Source organism: Triturus cristatus, chromosome 6, assembly GCF_964204655.1.
Source record: "Triturus cristatus chromosome 6, aTriCri1.1, whole genome shotgun sequence".
Lineage (NCBI taxonomy): Eukaryota > Metazoa > Chordata > Amphibia > Caudata > Salamandridae > Triturus > Triturus cristatus.
Window position 1 is genome coordinate 561,722,000 of NC_140589.1, and position 25,593 is coordinate 561,747,592.

At 43.7% G+C, this 25,593-nt stretch overlaps 1 protein-coding gene across 1 annotated transcript in view; it reads left to right on the forward strand.

The window, feature by feature from the left end:
- Window positions 1-25,593, forward strand: part of LOC146817397 (dynein axonemal heavy chain 5-like) — a 1,608,734-nt gene that overhangs the window by 1,084,854 nt on the left and 498,287 nt on the right. Inside the window, exons 62-65 of the mRNA XM_085609634.1 lie at window positions 4,566-4,715; window positions 6,348-6,422; window positions 8,735-8,905; window positions 10,372-10,524. Of these exons, the coding sequence (XP_085465760.1) occupies window positions 4,566-4,715; window positions 6,348-6,422; window positions 8,735-8,905; window positions 10,372-10,524 (549 nt within the window). The remainder of the gene's footprint in view (window positions 1-4,565; window positions 4,716-6,347; window positions 6,423-8,734; window positions 8,906-10,371; window positions 10,525-25,593) is intronic.

Below are 25,593 nucleotides of genomic sequence, written 5' to 3' on the forward strand. Positions count from 1 at the left end.
AATCGCGATTGGGTCAATGGCAGATCCCTCTCCCTTCCCCAACCGGAACACACAGTTGTGACGGACGTGTCCCTTCTGGGATGGGGCGGCCACATGGGAGAGGCCTCTGGTCTCCGGCATAGTCCCGGCTTCATATCAACCTTCTGGAGCTTCGGGTGATCCGGCTTGCACTAAAGGCATTCCTTCCCTCTGTCGTGGAGAGAGTAGTGCAGGGGTTCACAGACAACACCACCGCCATGTGGTACTGCAACAAACAGGGCGGGTGGGGTCGTGGACCCTATGTCAGGAGGCTCTGTGCCTCTGGACATGACTGGAACATCAGGGCATTTCCCCGGTGGTTCAACACCTCTCTGAACACCAGGGCGGACGAACTCAGCCGCTGGTGCATGATGGATCACGAGTGGCGTCTGAACTCGGACGTGGTGCAAGGTTTCTTTCAGCAGTGGGGAGAGCCTTGGTTAGATCTATTTGCCACCAAAGAGAACGCTCTGCGTTGGAATTTCCAAGGCGGCACTCGCTAGGCAACGCTTTTTGTTGCGAGTGGAGTTGTGGTCTACTAAACGCCTTTCCGCCTGTATCACTTCTACCCAGAGTGCTGAAGAAGATCAGGCCCGACCGGGCCCAAGTCATTCTTGTGGCTCGAGACTGGGCTAGAAGAGTATGGTATCCCGAGCTACTCAGCATGGTGATCGATCCCCTGCTCTGTCTGCCTCTTTGGGAGGACCTTCTGTCGCAGCAGCAGGGCAGGGTCCTCCACCCGAAACTGTCCAGTCTGCACCTCCTTGCGTGGAGATTGAGCGGCGGCAGTTGACGTCTTTCGACTTGCCTCCCGAAGTCTGTGATGTAATCTTGGCAGCCAGGTGTCCCTCCACTAAGACGGTATACGCCTGCAGGTGGAATAAGTTTGTGGCATGGTGCACAGCAAAGGCTGTGGATTCCCTTTCTGCTCCTCTTTCATAGGTCCTTCTATTCCTCCTTTCTTTGGCCCAGCAGGGCTCTGCTCTGGGCACTATCAAGGGCTATCTCTCGGCCATTTCAGCCTTTTTACGGCTTCTAGATCAGCCATCCCTTTTCAAGTCCCCTGTTGTACATAGATTCTTAAGAGATATTACTCATCTTTTCCCTCGTGTTCCTTTCATAATGCCTCAGTGGGACTTGAACTTGGTTCTGACTTATCTGATGTGTGCTCCCTTTGAGCCACTTCACAACTGTCCTCTTCGTCTTCTCACTTTAAAGACTTATTTCCTGGTTGCCATCACCTCTGCCAGAAGAGTGAATGAGCTCCAGGCTCTTTCATCCAAACCTCCTTTTCTCTCTGTCCATCCATACAAAGTTGTTCTAAGGACCCGTCCATCTTTTCTGCCAAAGGTTGTCACTGCCTTTCACATCAGGCAGACCATCACTTTGCCCACCTTCTTTCCGCCTCCGCATCCCTCAAAAGAGGAAGAGAGGCTCCACCATCTGGGCCCAAAACGTGTGCTCTCATTCTACCTAAACAGCACACAACAGTTCCGGGTGGATTACCAACTCTTTGTTGGCTACGTGGGCGCCAAGAAAGGTCGGGCCGTGCACAAGCGCACCATCTCTCGGTGCATAAAGGCTTGTTATTCTTTGGCTAAAAAGGAGCCTCCGGTGGGGCTGCGCGCCCATTCTACCAGGGCGATGGCAGCCACTACTGCTTTGGGACGGGGAGTTCCCTTGCATGACATCTGTCAGGCAGCTACGTGGGCCTCGCTGCACACTTTTACTAAGCATTACTGCCTGGACAGTCAAGTCCGGAGAGACAGCTTTTTTGGCCGTTCAGTTCTCCAGGATTTTCTGGTGTGATCTTGGTTCGCAGACCCACCACCTGGGTTGGTATTGCTGGGGTATTTATTCGAAGGTAAGGAATCTATCACAACGTGTTTCTTTCAGATGCACAAGTTACTTACCTTCAGTAACGATATATCTGTAAGAAACATTAGTAGTGATAGATTCCTTACCGCCCCACCCATCCTCCCCGTTCTGCGAACTGATTTCTAGGGTTAAGGTTATCACTTTCAGGGCCCTGGTTTCATGGCAGCAGTGGTCAGTTTCTTGCATGGCTCTGCGTTCCTTGCACGGAAAGTCGTGTACAAAACCGACGTCAGCACGCGTGGGCGCGTCTAAGAGCACCAGTTACATGAAATCTTCTCCATCAGATACATGCTAGACAAAATGGTCTATAAACATCTATAGGGTGTTGGGGCATGCTATTTGCAGGTTTGGGTTTGAAGGCTAGGCCAGAAGACTAAAATCTAGACAGTCAGCTTTCTCGAGTACAGCATGCACTGTTGATTTCCTCCTGCTGCACTGTTTACTTCCATAATGGTTTCCATTCATAAATGATTAATTTATATAAACTTTTTATCTACTTCTCTTTTTCCTCTGCCCGGTAAGCCAAGATATCCTAAAGAGTGGAGTTTTTAATTAAAAATGTCAAAATACTAATGTCACCACCGGAAAAATAACAATGTTCAGTCTAATCAGAGAGGCTACAATGATCCAGCCTCTCTAGTTGTCAATCAGACCTATAAATCAAGAAGTTACTGGTCATGCAGTATTTCTGCTAGATATGTTCCTTATGTTGGACTGGGACTAGAACTCTTTCTCTAGAAATTCCCTTGGATCAGCCACTAAAAACCTCTAGTGAGCACTAGGTTTCCAGTGTTTCAATAAGCTTGAAGGAAGAAGGACTGTAATAACTCTACAACTTCCGGATGTGACTATTGAGGTTCTCCAGGAAAATGCCCCTGTAGGTCCTCTGGATCAATGTAAATGTGGCTTGGGGTGAGTTTTCTCGTGGGTTTTTTAAAGGTCATTGAGAGTTTCCAAGTCCCCCATGCTGAATTTGTGATGCATTTGTGACTACTCCAAATGCCAAACTTTGGGTGAGGTCAGTCCCCCAAAGGGAATTGTGGCTGAAGTTAAAGGGAGTATTCTGTCTTTTTAAGTCCTGTACGAAAGGGTGGCCTCCCACAGTGTTATGCAGAGGAAAGCAGGCTCAGAATAAGAAAAATTACTTGCACCCTAATCTGTATAACAAAAAAGAAACTTCTGGGTGAGGCACATTGGCAAGACCCAAAATGATAGACATATTTATGAAAGTCCATGTACACAATCATTACATTGCAGACACTTTAAACAGACGCCTATGAATACATGGTGGAGCATCTAAAAACTACCAATCATAAACTATGTTGCAACGGACCAAAGAAAATATGTAATCAGATTAGCTCAGAGGGAGACTGATATACTTATTTCCAGCTAAACCTAAAACAATGTATTTCCCTTGCCACCTCCTCCTGCTGTCATCAGCCCAAACCTAAGCTAGACAGGTTCTGTTGAACCTTGTAAGCGCCTGGTGTATAGGATGCATATAGAAGCCACAACAGCTGTCTGAAATGTTTGTTCTCTTTATGTATTTGTTGTCCTTATTGTTATATGACTATGTTCTCCATGGTTTCTCAAAGTGTTGTATCATGTATGTCCTGGTACATATTTGCTCATAGTGACTGTATGTACTTCTGTGCTGGTGGAACTGAACCTTTTAATTGATTATAAACAGCACATAGTTTTCACCAAGACAGGCCCCCATAACAGAACATATTAATCTCATCTGAAGCCCCTTTAGAACACTGTGTTATGACCAACCTAATGGTACACTTTGTACTCGTTATAAACTACCATTTGAGCTACTATCTTGGAATCAATTCTGGAAACATATTTAATACCTATGTTATTTCATTGAGAAATATGTCTTATCATTAGAATATTAGGTCTCCATGCTCCCTTAGCTATTTGAGATGTGCCAAAACAGTTCTCAGGAATGACCTGAGAAGTCCCATCTAAATGGAGGTGTTTGCCAAACTGTCCATCCAATGCCCAACTTACATTGACAGAAAATTATTTTAAGAATATACCTTCTCAAATTATCATGACCAGTTGTTCCCATAGATTTGCATGGTAATTTCATAGCTAAGTCCACGTAGGATTTAATTTCAGTTTGTATATTCTGATGCAAACGCCTAATCCTGAACCAGACTTTCAATTGCATTTTTTTCTCCGGAGGCAAAATAGTTCTCCCTGTGGAGAAATACCTTCTTGTACCCCTTTCTGAATTATGAGGATATTCAGATAGCCTTGACACACCATAGCAAAACTTACTCAAGACTTTACAAGCCCTCCATTTTTGTGAGTACTCACATGGTTCTGACTTTGTGGGTGTTCACTGACTTCCTATTGGCCCTGTCTTCATCCCAGATCTCCCCAGAAGACATTCATATTTGGAAAAGATCTCAGAATTTGTACTCATAATTCTTTTTTATTCAGGACATAAATTTGCAAATCTGCCTGTTGTGGTTATATCTTACTCCAAGTCAGCAACATTCACCTTTGTTTTCTGTTTTTCTTTAGTAATAGACCACGAATATTTCAGTGCTATTTCATAATGAAATTGCCATAAACTTTTCCTTTTAAAAGTCTTTCTTGATCTAAATCTGTACAATATGCTGGAGGTATATTTACAACATGCCTTGCTTCTTCAGCTGCTGAGGCTTCTGCTGGATGATCGAGTTCTTGTGAAGCTGAGTAAACCCTTTGAGTGGCAGTCACTAGAGGGGCTGGTGGTGCAAGCTGCCATGTCATTACCTCAGCATGCCAACAGCCCACAAAGAATGTGTGCCAAAAGGCTTTTGGTAAGTCTCTGTGGTTTGTGTATTGGGGTCTATCACAGGCCAGTGCGCATGTTTTACATTATAAGGTGGTAGCGCTTCCAAAGTCGTCAAGCGGAAGCGTGCTGCAAGTTAGGATTTATACAGGCGACTAATGAAGTAGAAGGCTTCCACCAACAGATTTTTTGGCATAATTTCCTCAAATTCAGTGGAAAGAATTGACACATATGATGGGATACGACCAGGTACTGTCCTAAGTTTTATACGGACAGGCTTCGAATCACCTTACAAGGGAGGTTAGTCCTAAAGTTCACTAGTCTGGTTGGTAAAATGTTTTAAAATTACCCCCGCCATTAGTATTTGTACCAATTATGCCATTTACTCACTGTTCATCATTTTGTTAATATTTATGTTAATCTGTCATGTCACATCTCAACCAACTTTCAATCTGTAGACAAAAAGTGCCTTTAGAACGGCAACAGAGGATTTGTTTTGTCTAAAATGTTGGATGGGACAAACCACAGGTCATTCAGTATGGGTGGGAGGAGACGTCTCTTGGCCCCAGGAGGGTAGGAAAAGAAGACCCGCTGAGACTTAGACTTATGGTAGAATAATTTCCACAGTTTAAATGTAACGCATTTTAAAAGTGTCTAGACAGCTGCATTTTAATTACCATATTACCTATGTAAACATTATTCAATAGGATATTACTTTACAATGATTATGTTTAAATACGTTTATTTGACATTTACAAATCATATCACATAATCAGTTGTGTATTAGAACATTGAAATGTTGGGAGCTCCATTGTTAACAATTAGGTACTCCGGGCTTCTAATGGCCGGTAGAACCGCGGAGGTCGAACATTCCAATGTTGTCTTTCACAGCTGATGCTCTGAACAAAGGCCTTCCGGAACCTGAAGGGATTTCAACCCCCTTGGGCTCCGTGAGGCCTTTGTTTTACTAATTAGAAAATTCTGCCTTCTAGGGAACGGAATGCTTTAATAGCCTTACAGCCCTCTGTAGCGGGCTGCACCACCTCAGACTGTCCTATCTTTTTATGTGTGGAGACTCCGCAGTCGTAAAGATACTACTAGTAAGATGCCTTTGTGAATAGTAAACAATCATAAACTTACACAAAAGTGTAAGTGTACCTTTGTGAATCAGGCCCAAAAAGAAGGAGCAGCGCAGCCAATGGGTTGCAGTCCTCCCCACTTTCGTGGCAACAAAAGCCAGGTGATTTTTGAACATTTTCCCTGTGAGAAACCCAATCAATGTATGAGAGGAGATTTCTTGCATTCACTGTGATACCAACATTAAACTTGAGAAAAATATGGTAGTGTGTGATATGAAGAAGTGCATTCTGGTGTGATTCTAAAACCTGATAACTATAAATGCTGAAGCCGCTTTATCTGGGAGCAACCTCGCCTCTCCTTTAAACATAATATTTTAGTATGGTTTAGAGAATGGCTCTTTGCAGGGCTTCGCAGAGCTTTTGCTGATTCTGTCATCTTTTACCGGATTTTTATTGCACATATGTGTATTGTTTGCATTTTGATTTTCGCTGTCTTTGAAAACTGTGATCCCAATTTAAGATCCTATTTTTTTTAATGAATTTTATATTCCCTGTCTTTAATAAAACTCTTTTCATTTCAGCGTCACTTTGCAATATTTCATCTTCCGGATCCAGACGGAACGCAGCTCGAGAATGTTATTTTCTCTATATTAGAAGTAAGAGTGATTGGATTACATGCAAATCATACACTGTATGTTTTTTCTAGTCTGTGTGGAAAGGATGTGGGAGCTGGTATGTGGGGCAAGCCTGCAGCAGCAGCTCACATAACTATTGCATACTGTGACTTATATGCCTGGATTGGGGCACGCTGGGCTATGTGTACCAGGCCCTGCACATATCAGATCGGAGGGGACTCTCATTACAGACCCTTCAGTCAGAAGAGGCTGCAGAAATCCAAAGTACACGTTTAAAAAATCCCATCTCTCAAAACCGGCAGCAGCTGTCACAGATCAGAGGTAGGAGGGTCGGGCAGGAGGGTGGAGGACGCGGGGGAAGAGGGTATAAGAAAATAATAAAAACGTATCTTTTGCCGCTTCCTCGCGGCGTCTCTCCTCCGTAGTCCTCCCTCGATCGGACACAGGAACCACACCCAGGCTCCCAGTCAGCCAATCACAACACTGTCTTAGCAGCATTGCAATTGGTTTGACCGTCGTGTTTCGGTGCTCAGACTCTGACTGGAGGTCTGGGCATGTTCTCTACATAGGCTGCAATGCAGTCTGCACGGAGAACATGTGAATTGCGAAAGACTGTTATGGGTGGCCCAAGAAGGCCGGCCAAGCAGTCATTGCGCACTTAGGAGGATGCTGCCTACCACTCCTGCCCACCTCACGAAAAGTTGTGTATGTAGGAGAAAATAAAATGATAAAAACACAAGTTATTATCATTTTATTTTTCCTTTGTTTCGCTGCAAAAAAGTAGTGGGGTGACGCTTCTCCGCCTTAGCGGAGGAGCTGCCACTGCTCAAAACCACCTCAACACGCTGGCTTCTTAAAAGTGCTCATTATCTTGTGAGGTTCATCATTGATTCGTTCGGAAGGAGTTTGTGAGAATAATGATTCATTTTAAACAGTTGCTTCGTGGTTATAAACCCTTGTGCCCACGAACCCTTCAACAAGGTACTCTGACCTCGCCGTCATTCCCCACCCCTCATCCCCCTTCCTCTTTCTTGCTCGTGCTGTGGCGTAAGGTGAAATGATGGGGTCCCTTGCAGAGAGTGCTGTGGGGACCCCGAGCCTCCCATACCTTACAGAAATGCCTAGGCCTGAGGTTGAGAAAGGCCCCCTGCAGGGTTGGCCCCTCCACACTGCATGGATGCCTCACGCCCGTCCTCGTTTTCGGACTTTAGCTGGATCCGATATTTTCATTCCTGCCTCCTCTGAACATGGTCGGAAAGGTGCAGAGTATTCCTGGCTTCGCACTGATGAAAGATTGGAGTTGCCTGAATGGGAGCACAGTGAGGGTACAGAGCATTTATGAGGCATTGCCGAGTATCAAGACAGACCCCTGCCAATCTGCATTCTTCAGCTTTATACCTTTAGATGGTTTTAATAGAGCCTTCATATGAGAGGCCATTGTGCATCTCCTTCCGACCAGAATATAATATCCTGTGTGGAGAGGCGTGGGCCTAGTTAGGTGTGCTTAAACGTGTATGGTAGTCAAGAGAGCTAATACCTGCTGGAAAGTTCTCTCTTTGACTCTCTATGTCTCTCCCTTTCTCTCTTTTCTGCTGAGCTAGGTGATACACATATCATTGAATGTGTTCAATAGTGATCAATAGTGAAAGGGCTTCACATCTGCTGCAGGGCTATGTTTGTGATTGTGTACTTTCCTGAGTTTGTCACATGCTCTGTAAAAAGTGTTAATGTTAAGTTTGAACATTTGAACACTTAAATGTGTAAGTGTCGCTTGAATGAAAATAGCTGAAGTTCAGGACTTCTTCGTTTCAATTGATGATCAGCATGCATGATGTTTGCATAAGTGGTGGTATGCTAAGACTGTCTTCTGGCTCTGCCAACTGCCTTATCGAATGTAATCACATGATTACATACTAGTATGCTCTACTGGCACTACTTACTTGGTGCTGGTGAATGCTGGAGTTGCACAGCGGGTTTGCTCATTTGAACCAGTCAGTTAAGACACACACAAGTTCCACCTGACACACATGCGCCACATACTGTGGGCCTGCGTCATATCAGCAGCCACACTGAAGCTGAGGCACGGTCCGCTAGTGGCACCTTAAACCTAGCACACAGAGTCGACTACACCACCCTCACATGATGACACCATATAAAGATCATAGACGGGGTCGCAAGTAGAGGTGCAAAATCAGTGAGTGGCAGAAAAAATATTCATAGTAAAGGATGAAGAGAAGGAGCAATCGGAGATCGGGCAAGAAGAACGGAATACTAAAGAGATGCAAGATAACCATGTATTCCCCTTCCTGACGGTTTCTACTTTCCATTAACAGGCCAACATGGGCGATAAGGAGGGCCTGCCCTTAGCGGAAGAGCTGCATATTGCGCTCGTGAAGGCATCATGCCAGCTTGTGGCATCTGTGAAGAAGACTCTGCTACCATCTCCAACTCCAGGGCGCCAGCACTACCTCTTCTCTTTGAGAGATATAAATAAAGCATTCCAGGTAAGGCTCTTCCACACTGAGTTGATCTTAATCCACAACAGTAGACGCAGTTTTCAGAGACGAGGATGTAAAACTTAATATTTTTCATACCAGGTCAGTTTATGCTTACTGCAGAGATGAAATGACGCACATTCATAACAGTGAATTAGTCTTATCCAGAAACTATGCAGACACATTGGATTGTATTTTTTAATATTTAGAACTAGTTCAGCTCTAAGTGCCACAAAACAATTTGTAAAATAACTTGAGATTATCCCTTGAAAATTACCACATACAACCTTTGCTTTTGACGCATATGTGTCTATATGCCACATCTGAACAGACGAGGAAGGGAATAGAGAAAGAGTAAAACTACTTTAGTTAATGAGTCTAATTTTGGTTCTGAACATTCTCAAATGACTAGTTTCTTGTTTTCTTAAATTGTTCATGAAAACCTGTTCAGAGAAGTGTTTGTTTTACATTGGCTTTCGAAATTCTTAAAGGGTGAAGGAACGAAAAAGGCACCACTGGTAAAACCAATAAACATTCAGCAAAATGATGCTAGTTGTGGAAAAGATCATTTATGTGTCGTTGTACTGTAGAGTGTATGGTGTGCTGGATTTACTGCCCACCCCCTTTTGATTGAGCTGAGACCACCAACTCCACACCTACAAGTGGTCCTGTATTCTACATACTATTAGAGTTGTCCACCATCAGTACCACTGACTGCCACTACTGTGTGTCACTGTGCCCTGTGTACCTATTCTAGCTCTTGGCTTGGAGGAATAACTCATTCTCAAGGTATTTTGAGTTCGTTTGCAAGATACATTTACACACCACCCTTTCCTTTAGGTACCCAGGTTGCTGTACCATTATGGCAAATTTAATGAACTAGAGGCAGCCTGTTAAAAGTGTATATCAGTTTCCAATGCGCCTAATTCTTATGTAAATCTTTTTAATTTTTTCAGTGACAGCATTTCTGTCTTGAGTTTTCATACAACACGTTCCTACACACTTCCTGTAAATACCCTATTTATTGGTGGCCTGTATCTCTCTGTTAGCCCTACCTATTCAAGGTCCAAACATGTTGATGTAAGGTGCTCAGTGACAACTCTATTTCTAAACATTTGCGAATGGCACCGAAGGTCCAGACTTTGTGGGTTTGGACCACGTTGCCCTTACATATCATTTGCGAGGTCTCTGACACTTGACAACTGTATAAAGTATCCAGTCCAGTGGTTTGCCTCTTTAAAAGTGGGTTCTCAAATAGAACATAACAGAGAATGAATCTCACAGTCCTAGTTTTAATATAGGTCTCACGCAATGGCCATTATGTCGTCAATATTGAGTTATCGTATAGGAGACTTAATCCTGTGTGCACTGTTGTAACCTCCTATTGGATAACCTAATGTGATTCCATAAGGAGTGCAAGTAATGTTTTCTGCTAGAAATGTCAATGAATCCTTTTTCTGGTTACCCTCACATAGTGTCTGCAAAGGCTATCAAGTGAAGACCGCGAAGACAGCACAATGGTAGTCTCTTTCTGGCAGCACGAGCTTCGTCGTATTCTAGAAGACAGACTGTGTCGCCAGGCTGATCTGAACTGGTTTAACACAGAACTAGAACACGTTGTGAAAGAGGTATGGATTTCTACTTGGCAGTTGCCATTTGTTGACCCCCTGTTGCAGCCTGACATAGATGAATCAATAAATACATGTAGGCAGCACTGCCAAAATAATACTAGGTTTGAAACATAAATGCCTCCTATTCCCATATTTAAAGTTTTGATCCATCATGAATACTAATCTGTAGTTTGTAAGTGTGGCCTGACATGACAAGCACTCCAAGCAATCTCTGTGGAATGTTCCAGTGAGGTTCATATTATGGACTTGATTGACATTGACTCATTTCTTTCAGTTGAATGGGCAAGTCATCCTCCCATGCCCCAAATCCAGCTGAATGTCTTTCTTTTGCTAGACATGAAGGTAATACATAATTTAATAAGTGAGCAGTCCATATTTGCCTACATGCCTTCTTGTCAAGAAGATGACAACGTGCAGTTGATCTGTTTTGGCTTTTTCTAGTGAGCAAATTCCAAAGGCCTTTAAGCAAACTCATTCAAAATAGGAGAGAAGACTGATCGGCCCAATTTATAGTAAACAGCTTGTTAGAACCTTCTGATTTTACCCTTTGCTTTGCTTTTTTGTAGGCTTCTAAATGTGTTAACTTCAGACCATTCTAGTGGTCAGCCGAATCTTGTTTCAGTACAGTTTCCAATATTTAGGCAGCGCAGCTTCTCAATTTTCTCAATATACTGGATCTTCCGCACAGTCTGTTTGATGAAGCTCAAAATACCCTTCTTTTTGGCCTATGAAGCAGTAGAGTTCTTCTGTGCACAAGCAACTCACCTTCAATTCTAGGGCATGGATTTTTCACAAGAATATCTCAAATTGCTACAGATGCACACCTATGCATTGATTGTATGCCTTCAATAGCAGAATCTACGTTATGCCAATTTGAAGTGAAGTGACTAAAAAGCAAGCTTTAAGTGCCTATTCCATACTGATCAAGAAAATGTTTTTTTACAATAGGTAATGATATACAAGTGCCAGAAACAATAAATCAGATGATGTGAAGATAGAATTGATGTTAACCAAAGTCAAATCTGAGGTTCTGACAGTAGCACTGAAGACATTTGTGGATAAAATGCCTGATAATTGTAATCAGTAGACACTGTTATCAGTGTGTCCAAAGGAAGCCCCATTAGGAAATCAAAAGCAAGGTAATGAAGTTTTCCATTGGAGGAATTTCAAACCATGTTTCCAGAACAATCTGTTGCAGTCCACGTACTAACATGGCAATCATGAAGCCCACAGTTGATGGGTAAGAAGAAGTGTTTTACAAAGGAAGGAAATCTATTATCCAAAGATCTAATCTTAAATATTAATGGCCTAAGGGGAACAGCTATGGTGGGAAGTGCCCGCATACACATGAATACTAGAAGACCTTTGAAGAAGTAATTGCAAAAAAGATACAATGAGCTGCTATGATAGAAGCCGGGCTAATAACATCTGCTGTAGCAAGGCTTGCAAAATTCTTCTCAATGAGCTTGTCTTAGTGCCTGGGATCACAAGGAGATGTTCCCTTTAGCTGAGGTATCCTTAGAATTGAAAGGGGTTATAGCACTGAGGAGAGTTGTAAATTGTCCTTGTCTGGCCATTAAGGACATTTAAAAAAATGCTATCAGGATTATGAGATATCAATGGTTGTAACTTGTCACAGGCTGCCCTGCATGGACGCTATGTGCTGTGATTCCTACAGCAGTGAACGATAAACTCACAAAACACAAAGACTGAGAAGGCAATTCAAGGAACAAACAATCAACAGAGGAGTGTATCAAAGTAATACCAAAATAGAAGAGCAAGCATGCTGGTAGTCGCAGTAAATTATTACTGTTGAAAAAAACCACTCGTTTTTTTATAAAAGCCCTCACTCACCAACCTAGTTGGTGACATGCTTCATCATTGGGCCCCACCAGGAGTGGCCGAATGCCACCCTAGTGTGCTACGACGCCAGTTTACTGCGGAGCTGGTAAAAAAAGTGTGAAGTGAAGGTGAATTTGGTGAAATTTAAAAATGCCCAATTGTGTAAAAAAAAACCTTTATTAATTTTGCCAATCAGACATAGGTAAAAATATCTGTGTGGAATAACGAACTGACATTAGAAGTTCATATATTATCCCTGAAGGTGCGGTCAACATGTTTCTGCCTACATGAATATTAATCAGGCTTTCATCAGGACCAAAAGTGTAAAGTATGAAGAACCCGGCGGTATGGGCACACTAAGGCCCACCCTGACCAAGGGTTCGCAAGTGTTAAAAATATAAAAAAATACTTAGAGTAGATTCCGTCAAGCGTAGAGAGGAACCGAGTTTATTCTAGCCAAAAAAAGGGAAAGGTTGTGACAAACAAAGACATACAACATCAAGAAACACAAAAGACAAACAAATTAGCGTCAGTATGCTTCTAGAGAATGTCACAAATAGTAGACATGCATACGTGCTCTTCAAGGTGCACTTATGGTAGCAGTAACAAGAACGCTGGTGTTGCTATCTGTGGACTAGTGCAAATGAAAAGGACTACCATTGGAGTCCTCTTGGGAAAATAAGACGAGAGCGATCCCTCACTGATTAAAGGGGGCGGTTCTCAGGCAAAGCTGCAACCCGCTATTGGCTTAGATCCTCAGCGTCATTCTGACGCGTTCTTAGATACCTCCCGCTGATTGGCTCAGCCTTAGCACCGGCTTGTGCTGTACGACCCACGTTACCAGGACGTGACGCGACGTCCCACGTGACCCGTCTTTGTCCTACTTGGCTTTATATTTCCTTATCGTTGGGGTCCGTTTATGACGAGGGAGTGCTTAGGTCCATAACGGGTGCCTGGCGCTGTAGGCGTGAGTTACATTTCGATCAGCAGCTAAGTATTCATTCTTGCTATATTTAGTCCCGGCATTTACTTTCCTTTGTCATTTCTTTGTTTCTTTCTTTTACTTAGGGTGTGCTATTCCGCCACCACCCCCCTCACGTGACCCACGGTGCTTCGAACTTTTGCACCTTCTGTAAGAATATTACGTTTCTTTATGTAATCTCGTTTTGCCCAGTAGCATTTTGACGTTTGGCCGCTTACATGTTGGCCTAGTTCACCTGCTAGTATTTAACGTTACTTGGGCACCTGGATCCCCCTTTAATCAGTGAGGGATCGCTCTCTTCTTATTTTCCCAAGAGGACTCCATTGGTAGTGCTTTTCATTTGCACTAGTCCACAGATAGCAACACCAGCGTTCTTGTTACTTGTTAGAAATGGGATTTCTGGTTGGCTAGGGCTTGCGCCAAAGCCAGGCAGAGACCACCACTCTAAGTCAGGGCTGGGGAGTTACACGCCAAAGATAACCCCTGCTCACCCCCTTGGTAGCTTGACACGAGCAGTCAGGCTTATCCCGGAGGCAATGTGTAAAGCGTTTGCGCGCGCACACAGCAACAACACCCTAGGCCCACCACAAAAGAAGCTCCACACAACGTTTATATAAAACATAGCCTTTGTATTATACACATTAGATGATAATCACATAGTTTACACTGTGCCAACTGGCACTGGGCAGAATTTTACAGGGGACTATTTACACAAGACAGGGCCACATGGACCACTGTCAGAATTAGCACAAATCACCAATTGTAAATGTAGAACATATACCAACTGTCATCCAATCAAGAAAGAGGGGAGCAAGAAGAGATAGTCATCCATTCTTCTTCCATAGATTATGTCATAAATCAAAAGGGGGAATGGATCACTTGTAACTAGAAGTAGGGGTTCTTAAATCTTTGTTTGAAACTTTAACACCTAAATAGGTGTTATGAGAACCCTCAATAGCGTATTTTAGGGTGGTATGGGCGGTTTATCTTGATTCTCCGCCTTCAGAATACGCGTCAGCATTATCATTGGGTCTCTTGTTTTCCATGCTGCCTCCACCTGGAGGGAACCACTGCTTCTTAGTAGTGATCAGTAATATTGGTGCAAAAGTGATGATAGTGAAGTTAAAAGTGTCATGCCCACACTGCCCTCAAGGAATAAAATTTAATCTGGTGGGTGTGTGGGAAGACTATTAAAAATAGTGGTGCTGTAGGTTAGATTATGTAACCAGAGCACTTTAGGTGTCCATATCAAAAGGTCGACATGTTTCTGCCCATCTGGTGCCCCAGGAGGGGGTCGTGGGGCATTCTTCAGGACCTATTCGTAGTGAGAGCTGGTGATGCCCAGTTCTGGAAGTTGAAATATGGCTGTCTTCATAAATATGATAGCTAGCAATGTCTCAAGATTATTGTTACCTATAAAAAAATATGAGTGAAAATAATAAGAGACAATCAATGATACGAGCACCATATTTGGTGTTTGCTGGATGTTGAAAATTAGGTGAAGAAGATTAAGGAGTAAACAGAAAATGGCAATTCTTTGTGATACTGTAGAGCAACATATACAATGGCAAATCTCTGATATACTCTGTAAGGAAAAAGCCCTGGAAATACATATCTATTGGTACAGTACGTAGATCAATGTGCCAGGCATATTCTTCGATATGTTTCCCTTGGTCTGTAAACTATTTGGTTTGATTAAAGCAATGTTCCAAATAACGGAAATCGTGCAGAGCTTAGCGATAACTCGTCAACAAAACAGTTCAATAAGGAAGATCATTCTGTAATTTGGGCGATGTTTGCACTTAGTATACTTCTAGATTGTATAAACATTTGAACTAAATGCGAACCGCAAACAAAACAAGGGTAGGGCGGATTACCTTGAAACGTGTCCGTATTTCGGCTTTGCCTTACCAGCATTAGCGTCTCGCCTATATTGGTAAAAAAACGGGGGAGGGGAAGGAAGGATGAGGAAGGGGAGGTAGGGAAGGGAAAAGGGAGACAAGGGCATGGGAAATTACAAATACCGTTAGGTTGTTGTTCGTGAAAGCGGCTTCTTGATCGTCAGGAGGATTGTCCTTCCGTACCTCCTTTGCGGGCTGAGCACGACTTGTGCTGACGCTGGCTTGCAGGACTCGTGGTGAACGAGATCCCGTGTCTTGCCGATTTTAACTCTATGTGTAAAAACTAACAAAGGACTTAGGAATTGTTCGTTAAAAGTGTTCAATAAAGTGTAACTGACATGAGTTCTTGTCGGTTGAAAAGGGTAAAGCCACTATACATGGTTGGGATAGACCAGAAAAATATTTTATGAGGATAAGATACGTAAGGTGCCGATGTGGCCTGTATATATATATGTTCCATTCTGGAAAAAAGGGGAGTAAAGAGCGAGTCAGAAAAACCACTTATTTGGCGTATAAATCAGATTGCAGCAACTGGTCAGATGACATGTACATTATTTGAAAGTGAGCCAAGGTATATTATCGTTCAGACCTTTAGTATCTGTACTGAGGCGGTGGACCCACCTCTGTTCTCTTTCAATAAGAATTCTTTCAGCATTGTTCTTACATCCTACCAATGTTTCGATTATGATCCATTTTAGATCATCCACAGAGTGTTCCTGTTCAATGTAGTGACGACTCATTTTGGTAGTTTCACGTTTACATTTCACATTACTTCTGTGTTCACAGATTCTCACCTTTATTTTCCTGCACGACATTCCGATGTACCTGAGGTTGCACGGACAAGTGATCATGTAGATTACAAAGGCTGTGTTGCAGTTGGTGTGCTGTTTTATAGTCCATTTTAGATTTGGTGTCAGTTGAATAATCTTAGTTGGTGTCGTGAGATGACACACCGAACATTGTCCACATGGGTAGTGACCTGTAACTGGTTGTAAATCCCATAGGGTATTTTTCAATTTTGGCGGAGCTGAAGGTCGTGTGTGCACCAGAATATCTTTCAAATTTCTGGTCCTCTTATTCGCAAACCTTGGTTTTTGCCATTTCAAATCGCCTGAAATCAGAATTCGCCAGTTTCTGTTAATTATTTTCTTAACAGCGTTGCTTGCTGTGTAGGTGGTGACACAGGTCGGTGTATTATCTGCGGGGTTCCTTGATGTGGTTTCCAGTAGACATTCCCTAGGCTGGTTCCTAGCTCTTTTTTTGCATTTCGAGATAATTCTGGTTGGATAATCTCTTCTTAGCAGTTTGGAACTTAAGTCGTCCGCTTGTTTTTTGTATTCTGCTAAATCACTGCAGTTACGTTTGAGCCGTAGAAACTGGCTGTATGGTAGGTTTTCTTTCAGTGGGCGTGGATGGAAACTATTGAATGAAAGGAGACTGTTTCTGGCAGTTGGTTTGAAGAATGTTCGTGTTTTAATGGTATCCTCTTCAATGTAAATGGTGAGGTCCAGAAAGTCTAGCTGTATGTTGTTAGCTGTGTAGGTGAACTTCAGACATTCATCTTGTGCGTTCATCCATTGATGAAAATTGCTAAGACTTTCCTGGTCACCTTCCCAAATCACCATGATGTCATCAATGTATCGTTTCCAAAAACGGATGTTGGTGTTATATGGGTTTCTTGGATTTTGTATGTACATTTGTTGAAATGCGCTAACGTAGAGTCCCGCTACGCTAGGCGCAAAGGTACTCCCCATCGAAGTTCCGTGTCGCTGTTGGTAAAGTCTCCCTTCATATTCGAAATAGTTTTCCTTAAGAGCCATGGTACAGCATTGTAGGATGAAATGTCTAGGGGTTTGATATGTCCAGTTTTGGTCAAAGAGTATTGTCTCTAAAGTTTCAAGTGTTTTCTGTTGGGGTAAGCTGGTGTATAAACTTTCTACATCGAAACCTACTAAAAGCATTGTTTCGGAAGAGAAGTTTTCATTCTGCAGGAAGTTTAGTAGGTCGCGAGTATCTTTCAAATAGGTAGGTGTTTGTTGGACCAATGGTTTTAAAAAATGGTCCGCAAATTGTGAGAGCGGTTCTAGGACTGATCCTATACCCGACACAATGGGGCGACCTGGAGGTGGTCTCCTCTCCTTGTGTATTTTGGGGAGGGAGTAGAAGTATGGTATTTTTGGTGAGGTCGTTCTCAGAAAATCCGCTTCATTACGCGATATCCATCTGTTGATTTCGGCTTCTTCCACCATAATCTTGATTGTCTGCTGCAATCTCGCTGTGGGATCAGTAGTGATTGGAGTATAGAATTTCTCATCTGACAATAGGTCAAGGCATTGATGGTTATAGCCTTCTTTACTTATCAGAACAATACCTCCTCCCTTATCTGCTGGCTTTATTATTATGTCTTTATTGTTTCTCAATGTCTCCAAGGCTTGTTTTTCTGCTTTAGTTAGATTCATGAATGGTTTTTTCAAATCTGTTAGTTCGCCGATTTCTTTCATTATGGCTTGTTCAAAAGCTAGGAGTTCAATAGGGACCTGATGGTTTAAAGGACAAAAGGTAGATTTAAGGCGCAGAGACGTATCGCCTTCTTTTTGCTCTGTCTCTTTGTCAGAGAAAAAGGCTTTCAGTTTCAATTTCCTGCAAAATTCTGAGACTTCGCATTTTGTTTTGAAAATATCCAAATTAGGGGTTGGTACGTATCCAAGTCCTTTGTTCAGCACTTTTTCTTGAGCTTCTGTAAGGGTTATGTCTGTCAGGTTGATTACTAGCGAGTCGTGCTCGTTCCTGGTTTGTCCTTGGTTATGTTGGACATGCTCCTGGTTTGGACTTGTCTTTCTTGGTCTGTCCATGTAACACCTTTTCTTCGTCCCCTCTGATTGGTTTGGCCACGTCCTAAAAAAGGCGGTTGCTGCATGTATGGTCCCATATATTGTCCCATTGGTGGGGGCCCTGTAGTATAGGGATTCATCCAGCCTTGGAAGTTTGGTCTATATGGTTGAAAAGGGATTGGATGTTGATTCCCAAATTGTGGAGTACGCCAAAAGTTGGGTCTCCGCTGTTGTTGGCGTCTGTAAGGGCCACGGTTCCTTCTTGATTGTCTCGTGTCAGTGGTGTTCCAGTCAGAGTTATCACTTGAAGTTCCGCTATTCTCGGTATCAGACTGATAGTCCGGCATCTCATAATCATCTTTGCTGTATGGATGCATCTTTTCCATGGAAAAGCGTTTCAGGTCTTTACCTAATTTCTGTATTTTGTTGTTGGTGATATAGTCTTTGGTCTCATCCATGTCCTTGTTAATTTCTTCAAGTCTTTTTTTGTCTCTTTTCTACGTTAGCGCATTTGAACAAATGTACATACAAAATCCAAGAAACCCATATAACACCAACATCCGTTTTTGGAAACGATACATTGATGACATCATGGTGATTTGGGAAGGTGACCAGGAAAGTCTTAGCAATTTTCACCAATGGATGAACGCACAAGATAAATTTCTGAAGTTCACCTACACAGCTAACAACATACAGCTAGACTTTCTGGACCTCACCATTTACATTGAAGAGGATACCATTAAAACACGAACATTCTTCAAACCAACTGCCAGAAACAGTCTCCTTTCATTCAATAGTTTCCATCCACGCCCACTGAAAGAAAACCTACCATACAGCCAGTTCCTACGGCTCAAACGTAACTGCAGTGATTTAGCAGAATACAAAAAACAAGCGGACGACTTAAGTTCCAAACTGCTAAGAAGAGATTATCCAACCAGAATTATCTCAAAATGCAAAAAAAGAGCTAGGAACCAGCCTAGGGAATGTCTACTGGAAACCACATCAAGGAACCCCGCAGATAATACACCGGCCTGTGTCACCACCTACAGTACAGCAAGCAACGCTGTTAAGAAAATAATGAACAGAAACTGGCGAATTCTGATTTCAGGCGATTTGAAATGGCAAAAACCAAGGTTTGCGAATAAGAGGACCAGAAATTTGAAAGATATTCTGGTGCACACACGACCTTCAGCTCCGCCAAAATTGAAAAATACCCTATGGGATTTACAACCAGTTACAGGTCACTACCCATGTGGACAATGTTCGGTGTGTCATCTCACGACACCAACTAAGATTATTCAACTGACACCAAATCTAAAATGGACTATAAAACAGCACACCAACTGCAACACAGCCTTTGTAATCTACATGATCACTTGTCCATGCAACCTCAGGTACATCGGAATGTCGTGCAGGAAAATAAAGGGGAGAATCTGTGAACACAGAAGTAATGTGAAATGTAAACGTGAAACTACCAAAATGAGTCGTCACTACATTGAACAGGATCACTCTGTGGATGATCTAAAATGGATCATAATCGAAACATTGGTAGGATGTAAGAGCAATGCTGAAAGAATTCTTTTTGAAAGAGAACAGAGGTGGGTCCACCGCCTCAGTACAGATACTAAAGGTCTGAACGATAATATACCTTGGCTCACTTTCAAATAATGTACATGTCATCTGACCAGTTGCTGCAATCTGATTTATACGCCAAATAAGTGGTTTTTTTGACTCGCTCTTTACTCCCCTTTTTTCCAGAATGGAACATATATATATACAGGCCACATCGGCACCTTACGTATCTTATCCTCATAAAATATTTTTCTGGTCTATCCCAACCATGTATAGTGGCTTTACCCTTTTCAACCGACAAGAACTCATGTCAGTTACACTTTATTGAACACTTTTAACGAACAATTCCTAAGTCCTTTGTTAGTTTTTACACATAGAGTTAAAATCGGCAAGACACGGGATCTCGTTCACCACGAGTCCTGCAAGCCAGCGTCAGCGCAAGTCGTGCTCAGCCCGCAAAGGAGGTACGGAAGGACAATCCTCCTGACGATCAAGAAGCCGCTTTCACGAACAACAACCTAACGGTATTTGTAATTTCCCATGCCCTTGTCTCCCTTTTCCCTTCCCTACCTCCCCTTCCTCATCCTTCCTTCCCCTCTACCGTTTTTTTACCAATATAGGCGAGACGCTAATGCTGGTAAGGCAAAGCCGAAATACGGACACGTTTCAAGGTAATCCGCCCTACCCTTGTTTTGTTTGCGGTTCGCATTTAGTTCAAATGTTTATACAATCTAGAAGTATATTAAGTGCAAACATCGCCCAAATTACAGAATGATCTTCCTTATTGAACTGTTTTGTTGACGAGTTATCGCTAAGCTCTGCACGATTTCCGTTATTTGGAACATTGCTTTAATCAAACCAAATAGTTTACAGACCAAGGGAAACATATCGAAGAATATGCCTGGCACATTGATCTACGTACCGTACCAATAGATATGTATTTCCAGGGCTTTTTCCTTACAGAGTATATCAGAGATTTGCCATTGTATATGTTGCTCTACAGTATCACAAAGAATTGCCATTTTCTGTTTACTCCTTAATCTTCTTCACCTAATTTTCAACATCCAGCAAACACCAAATATGGTGCTCGTATCATTGATTGTCTCTTATTATTTTCACTCATAATTTTTTATAGGTAACAATAATCTTGCGACATTGCTAGCTATCATATTTATGAAGACAGCCATATTTCAACTTCCAGAACTGGGCATCACCAGCTCTCACTACGAATAGGTCCTGAAGAATGCCCCACGACCCCCTCCTGGGGCACCAGATGGGCAGAAACATGTCGACTTTTTGATATGGACACCTAAAGTGCTCTGGTTACATAATCTAACCTACAGCACCACTATTTTTAATAGTCTCCCCACACACCCACCAGATTAAATTTTATTCCTTGAGGGCAGTGTGGGCACGACACTTTTAACTTCACTATCATCACTTTTGCACCAATATTACTGATCACTACTAAGAAGTAGTGGTTCCCTCCAGGTGGAGGCAGCATGGAAAACAAGAGACCCAATGATAATGCTGACGCGTATTCTGAAGGCGGAGAATCAAGATAAACCGCCCATACCACCCTAAAATACGCTATTGAGGGTTCTCATAACACCTATTTAGGTGTTAAAGTTTCAAACAAAGATTTAAGAACCCCTACTTCTAGTTACAAGTGATCCATTCCCCCTTTTGATTTATGACATATACCAACTGTAACACAAATTATAACTGTAGAGCACAACCAGTAACTACTGGCGCAATAATGACCTCAGCATTATCACAATAGAATCAGGTATAAAACCTATCCTGTATACATCACAGGGGCATAAACACATTATGAAATTTCTCATAAGTCTAACACATTAGACCCTACCTCCTAAGTATAATTACACTAGGGGCGTATATCACACAGGGAAGTATAATCTCCCTAACATCAACCTAAACAGGTAAAACAACCTCCTATTCAGAAATCATATCGAGAGGTATAAAACACAGGGTGCGCAAAACATACTACACACAGTACATTTCCTAACACCCAACGCATTAGTATATAAATCACCATAACACCTAAATCACATTAGGGTCCAGGTTGCACTAGAACCTAAACGTAGCAGCTGCCCACTACTTGCTGGGCACAAGAACAGGGCCTAAACGCTGCAGCTGGCACTAAGTGCTGCGCAGCTGTGGAAGGCCAACAATGACGCATGGGTTCTCAAATGGTCCTTGACCCAATATGCCAAAACGTTGGAGCCACTTAGGGTCTAAACACAACATGTCCCCCAGTACTATGGAGCCACACGGGGCTCCTGAAATTATTATGCGCCAATACAGAACAGAACTTGCACCAAATCCTTATGGGGCGCACTTGCATTTCCAATAACAGATGCCACCGATGCAGTCACACACTAAAAATAGCTGGACCCCCAGCGTTGGAGCCATGCAGGCTCTGAAAACAATTATGTCACACATTGGAACCACACGGGGCTCTGTAATTAAGGAATGAATAATGTGGGCTAAGCGTTGGAGCCACACAGGCTCGGTAACCAAATACATGCCCCCTATTCGTTGGAGCCACCTAGGCTCGGAACAGTTGTGCCCCATGTTGGAGCGGCCCTCTGGCAGGCGGGGCCGCTCGAGACAGGTCCGGCACTGTGCCTCGCTCAGGCACTACCCGCGATTCGCACGGAGCCCCCCCAGCCACTTCCAATCACCGGCTGTTCTCTTCACCCGGTCCCTCTTCTGGGACAGGGGCTTCCTGCTCATGCCGCCCGCCTCGCGCTTCTCACGGGGCTCCCGAGGCTCCCAGCCACTCAAGGGAGCCCCGCTGGGACGCGAGGCAGCTCCCAGCATGGTCCTTCACCTGGGTCCTCTCCTAGGGCCCAGGACTTCTCTCCGCGTCGCCCGGTCCACTCTTTCAGACCGGGGCTTCTACATGGGTGGCAGCGGCGTGCGTGGGACTTCCCCTTCAAAACCGGAAGTCCCGCCCGCCGTCAGGCATCTCGTTGCCTGACTTCCGCCCGACCCGCGACTCGGGCCGCAGCGGTGATTTCGACAGCGGCAAATGAGGGGTAGGCTCCCTCGGGGGTGAAAACAAAGTCAACAAGCGGGGTGGGCACCCGCAAGGGCTCACATCAGCGGGATGGGCACCCGCTTTAATCCCGCCAGCACAACGAAGACACAGGGTGGGCACCTGCGCACCAAAAGCAAAAGATAAGCGGGGTGGGCACCCGCAAGGCCGGCATCACGGGGGAATCCCTCAGCTGGGGATTCCTTCTCTCCTGGGAAGCAGCACAGCAAGGCCTCCGCGCTCTTCCTAAAATAAAGGGCCAAATAAGTAAAAGCGCGCCCAGGCGCTAGCAGAAGGCAAAGGTCCTGGGGCAAAGAAAGATGAATCCACAAAGGTCCCAGAAGTCCATCAGGCATCCAGGGGCTGGGCAGGGCCCAGGGAGGCAAGCCTTCCTCTGGGCCCCAGCAGCAGCACGCCCCTGGTCGATTCAAGTCCAAGAACAAGAACATTTTCATGGGGTCACAGCCCCTCTTTTATACACAGAATCCTTTGTCTCCAAAGGTTCAGTGAAGGGGCGAACCAGATGCAACTGGTTCCTGAGCACTTTGTTTTGCTCAGCCCCTCTCCCTATTCACAGGACAGGCCAGGGATATCAGACACACCACAGGGGGTGGAGCCAGCATTGTGTAGGGAAAGCCCAGCCCTATTCAGGTCCCAGGTGTACTCCTCCCTGCCATCAACATGCAGATCTCTCCACTCACCACCGGGGCAGACCCATCCTGACTCCTGGAGCCAGTTACACCAGCCAATCACAAGCCAGACAGTCACTGCACATTTATTACACAGACAGGCCAGCTTCTAGAAGTAGTACAAAAGGGGGTGGTGGTGGACGGAGCATCGGAACCAATCAAACACTCACACCCAGTCAACAGATCTGGGTTTGATCCATCACCGTTCTTTAGCCCACTCTGCCACCCCAGTTCAGACATGGCCATATGCAAATCAGTCTGACCCTGTGCCTCATGGGAACAGTCCAGCCCGAACTGCCAAGCCATGCCTTCCCTGGACCGGAAACAAGCTTCCTAGGACCGGTTTCTGGCATTTCAGCCGTCTTCAGCCAGGCTTGCTTGAATCCAGTGGCAAAGTGAGCAAGGGACTCACGTCTGAGCATACCCTGCCAACTTATGACGCTGAGGATCTAAGCCAATAGCGGGTTGCAGCTTTGCCTGAGAACCGCCCCCTTTAATCAGTGAGGGATCGCTCTCGTCTTATTTTCCCAAGAGGACTCCAATGGTAGTCCTTTTCATTTGCACTAGTCCACAGATAGCAACACCAGCGTTCTTGTTACTGCTACCATAAGTGCACCTTGAAGAGCACGTATGCATGTCTACTATTTGTGACATTCTCTAGAAGCATACTGACGCAAATTTGTTTGTCTTTTGTGTTTCTTGATGTTGTATGTCTTTGTTTGTCATAACCTTTCCCTTTTTTTGGCTAGAATAAACTCGGTTCCTCTCTACGCTTGACGGAATCTACTCTTAAGTGTTTTTTGATATTTTTAACACTTGCGAACCCTTGGTCAGGGTGGGCCTTAGTGCGCCCATACCGCCGGGTTCTTCACACTTTGCACTTTTGGTCCTGATGAAAGCCTGATTAATATTCATGTAGGCAGAAACATGTTGACCGCACCTTCAGGCATAATATATGAACTTCTAATGTCAGTTCGTTATCCCACACAGATATTTTTACCTATGTCTGATTGGCAAAATTAATAAAGTTTATTTTTTTGTCACAATTGGGCATTTTTAAATTTCACCAAATTCACCTTGACTTCACTCGTTTTTTACCAGCTCCGCAGTAAACTGGCGTCGTAGCACACTAGGGTGGCATTCGGCCTCTCCTGGTGGGGCCCAATGATGAAGCATGTCACCAACTAGGTTGGTGAGTGAGGGCTTTTATAAAAAAAAGAGTGTTTTTTTTCAACAGTAATAATTTACTGCGACTACCAGCATGCTTGCTCTTCTATTTTGGTATTACTTTGATACACTCCTCTGTTGATTGTTTGACTTATTTGAGTGGAATAGGAGTGTTCCCTGTTTTGTTCCCTTCCTCTCCTGTTGCTTCCCGTAAGTCAAGGAACAATTCTGCAGCTTCTTAATAGGGTGGCAACTGCACAGCTCAAACTGATGACCACCAGAAGGCTTGTAGTGCCCCAGTTGTTGCATCCATTTTAATTCAGATTAATGCATGAAATTCCATTGGTTGGAACCTGAGAATGAAAAAGGCAAAAGAGAGGTTTCTTGTTCCTTTTGATGTCTTTATTAAGAAGTAGAGACACAGGTTTGGAACCACTGCCTGAAGGGAGTATTTCTCTTTGAGAGGATAGGAGTGGATATAGACATATTTTGTTTGATAGATTGTACCCAAGTAGTTGCCTTTCCACCTGTTATTTCTACAGACTTGCTGGTGCCTTTGAAGTACCATGGGACTCATATTTGAGCCTTACGTTGATCAATTCACAGATGAGCTAATTAGGCAAACCTATTCAGCTACACTCTATAAATCTTCTCAAATGTTGATGGAACACGGATTTGTTTGGTGGTGAATGCTTCCTGCCCAAATGACCAGTCTTTCTAATATCTGTTCCTAAGTTCCTGCCTTGTAGATGTCCACTCCTGGAAGCAGTTTGTTTTTTAGAAGTCTTAGGGGGACTGCCGCTCAACCCGGAGACTCTGCTCAGTGCAAAGTAATGTTGAATGAGTGAAACGATTCAGGTTTATGAAGTTTATATTATGGTGTTTTAATCCCTTGTAGCTGGTATCTGGTGTAACTGCCTCTCTCCAAAGCACAAAGCTACTAGGCTTGTTATCAAATAGGTCTGTATCAGAAATACAGTCCCCCTCATTCCCAGAGATGTTTTGTCATTGCAATGTT